Source organism: Sapajus apella, unplaced genomic scaffold (genome assembly GCF_009761245.1).
Source record: "Sapajus apella isolate SASKATOON/1434 unplaced genomic scaffold, GSC_monkey_1.0 scaffold31, whole genome shotgun sequence".
In the NCBI taxonomy this organism is placed as follows: domain Eukaryota; kingdom Metazoa; phylum Chordata; class Mammalia; order Primates; family Cebidae; genus Sapajus; species Sapajus apella.
Genome location: NW_022436971.1, coordinates 14,847,120 through 14,850,126, shown reverse-complemented (window position 1 = coordinate 14,850,126; position 3,007 = coordinate 14,847,120). Strand labels below are relative to the sequence as shown.

Genomic DNA, 3,007 nt, shown 5'->3' with positions numbered 1-3,007 from the left:
TTCTTTTTTCTTTTTTTTTTTTTTTTGAGACAGAGTTTTGCTTTTGTTGCCCAGGCTGGAGTGAAATGGCACAATCTCAGCTTGCTGCTGCAACCTCCGCCTCCCAGGTTCAAGTAATTCTCCTGCCTCAGCCTCCCAGATAGCTGGGATTACAGGTGCCCACAATGATGCCTGGCTAATTTTTGTATTTTTAGTAGAGATGTGCTTTCACTATGTTGCCCAGGCTGGTCTCGAACTCCTGATCTTGTGATCCACCCACCTTGGCCTCCCAAAGTGTTGGGATTACAGGCATGAGCCCCTGTGCCCAGCCACGCAATTCTTTTACTTCAAGAAGAGTGGAGTTTTCGTGGTGCTCCCTGAGGCTGTAGGTTTCCAGGGGAAAGACACTACGGCCTTCTCTCAGACCACATGGCACAGGTGCTGGTGAGATGGTGCTGACTGCCCAGCATCTGCTCTTGTAGAAAACTGCCATATACTCCCCTTTCAAACCTCACTTTGCCCCTCTGCCAAAACGGCTACACCATCAGCTACCAGGGTTGTGATGCTACCCCATTGCTAACATTTGTTGAGCAAGGTGCTGGCGACTAGGTACTTTAAATGCATCACCTGGAAGCTTTACCTCTCCCGCTGACTCGGGACAGGCTGGGAGAGGCTAAGTGATTACCAGGGTTGTCAGGCTGGTAAGTGGTGCAGTGAGTTCTGAACCCATATCTTGCTGCCTTGTCCAGCAACACACACTGTACGGGTTAGTAAATTCTGCAGCCACTCATTGACACTGTGAGGCACTGTGCTGGACTCTGGAAAGTAAAAAGATAAAAAAAAAAGACACAGCCCCTGCAGAAGTTGCTTAAAATTAAGTTAATTGAAAAGAAGCAACTTAACTTGGTAGACACTCAGGATTCATTTTTTTTTTTTTTTTTTTGAGACGAAGTCTTGCTCTGTCACCCAGGGTGGAATGCAGTGGTGCGATTTAGCCTCACTGCAATCTCTGCCTTCTGGGTTCAAGTGATTCTCATGCCTCAGCCTCCCAAGTAGCTGGGATTATGGGCGCATGCCACCACGCCTGGCTAGTTTTTGTGTTTATAGTAGAGATACAGTTTCAGTAAAGTGCTGGGATTATAGGTTTGAGCCATTGTGCCCGGCCTCCTGTTAGTTTTCTTAATTTTTTTTCCTTGAAACTCTGCCAAGTCTCAGAACCTAATTACTTTTTAACATCTAGTTGGTGGTATCTCATGATAGCAGCCCTTTCCTTTCTGATTCTGTGAAAAGACCTTCAAATACAATTGTGGAAACAGATCATGGGCGGGTGCGGTGGCTCACGCCTATAATCCCAGCAATTTGGGAGGCTGAGGCGGGTGGATCACTTGAGGTTGGTAATTAAGACCAGCCTGACCAACAAGGAGAAACTTTGTCTCTACTAAAAATACAAAAAATTGGCCAGGCGTGGTGGCTCACGCCTGTAATCCAAGCACTTTGGAGGCCAAGGACGGGCGGATCACCTTAGGTCGGGAGTTCAAGACCAGCCTGACCAACATGGTGAAACCCGATCTTTAAAAAAAAAAAAAAATTAGTCGAGCATAGTGGTACATGCCTGTAATCCCAGCTACTCAGGAGGCTGAGGCAGGAGAATTGCTTGAACCCAGGAGGCAGAGGTTGCAGTGAGTGAAGATCACGCTATTGCACTCCAGCCTAGGCAACAAGAGCGAAACTCTGTCTCAAAAAAAAAAAAAAAAAAAGGACCTAGGTGAATGATGAAGTGGGCAGGATCTTGCTGCCTCCTTCCCCAGCAAGATCATATCCGCCCCCTTCCCCCTGCACCTCCCTCCCGGCTTTGTTTCCCAGGCTGGAGTGCAGTGGTGCCATCTCAGTTTACTGCAACCTCCACCTCCTGAATTCAAATGATTCTCCTGCCTCAGACTCCTGAGTAGCTGGAATTATGGGCACATGCCAGCATGCCCAGCTAATTTTTGTATTTTTAGTAGAGACAGGGTTTTGCCATGTTGGCCAGGCTGGTCTGGAACTCCTGACCTCAGGTGATCCACACACCTCGGCCTCAAGATCATGTTTAATAACAACAAAGAACAGAGCAAAAGACTGGTGGGACTGTCTTGGAGCAGAAAAGCTTTTAGGAATGAGAACTTCTTTAACTTGCTTTCTGGTATATCCCTTCCTTGGCTATAATGATTAACAACATGACTGACTGGTAGGCTGCCATTCTAAGAGGAAAATGAGCTAAGGTCAGATGGTAGCATCACAGTCGCTCCTTCCTATTGCAGAAATATGACAGTTTATCCTGTGGGTCAAAAATAAAGAAATACACCCCCAAATCCACTGGTTTCTATTAAGAGTTCTTTCTATTTTGCACTTTGGCCATTGACCAAAGGCGGCTAGTTCAAGGTGAAGCTAGCTCTGTTGTTGAGATGGCATCATGCTTTGCCAGAAACCTGTGAGCCTCTGACATTTTTATGATCTGTCTAGGTGGGGACCTTGGATTCCCTGGTTGGCCTCTCTGATGAGTTGGGGAAACTCGACACCTTTGCTGAAAGGTAAAATATTCCTTATTTACTGCATACAAATGAGAATTTGACATTGTTGTCAGAGGACACAGTGCTCTTGCTCTGGCTGAACCAGAGTATGGACTTGTCTGGACCTGGTTCCAGAAGTCAGCAGAAAAGACCGATCCGTCCGCCTGCAGGTGCTGGGTCTGCAGGAGCCCACCCGGTCCTCCCGGTGTTTTGTCTGCTGGAGGCAGCGCTTGTTAAGGGGCTGCCCTTGACCTGAAGATCATGCACAGGTGCCGAGACACCTGCAAAACTCATTGGTGTAGTTTCCCACCAAGCCTTTTTAAGTTTGTTTATTTTTTTGGTAATAAATGCTATAGTAAAAAATTTCTTTATTTTTTTTTTTCTTTAAAAGATGGAGTTTCGGCCGAGCGCGGTGGCTCATGCTTGTAATCCCAGCACTTTGGGAGGCTGAGGCGGGTGGATCACGAGGTCAAGAGATTGAG

General features: G+C 46.9%; 1 protein-coding gene across 6 annotated transcripts in view; it reads left to right on the top strand.

Moving 5' to 3' along the window:
• The window catches only part of ATP6V1C2 (ATPase H+ transporting V1 subunit C2), a 58,306-nt gene that overhangs the window by 2,374 nt on the left and 52,925 nt on the right, over positions 1 to 3,007 (top strand). For all 6 annotated transcript variants that reach the window (XR_004273716.1, XM_032294133.1, XM_032294131.1 and 3 more), the window contains one exon: positions 2,479 to 2,546. Coding sequence is in view for 5 of the 6 variants with exons in the window: in XM_032294133.1 (XP_032150024.1) it covers positions 2,479 to 2,546 (68 nt within the window). In the remaining variant the exon portion in view is untranslated. The remainder of the gene's footprint in view (positions 1 to 2,478; positions 2,547 to 3,007) is intronic.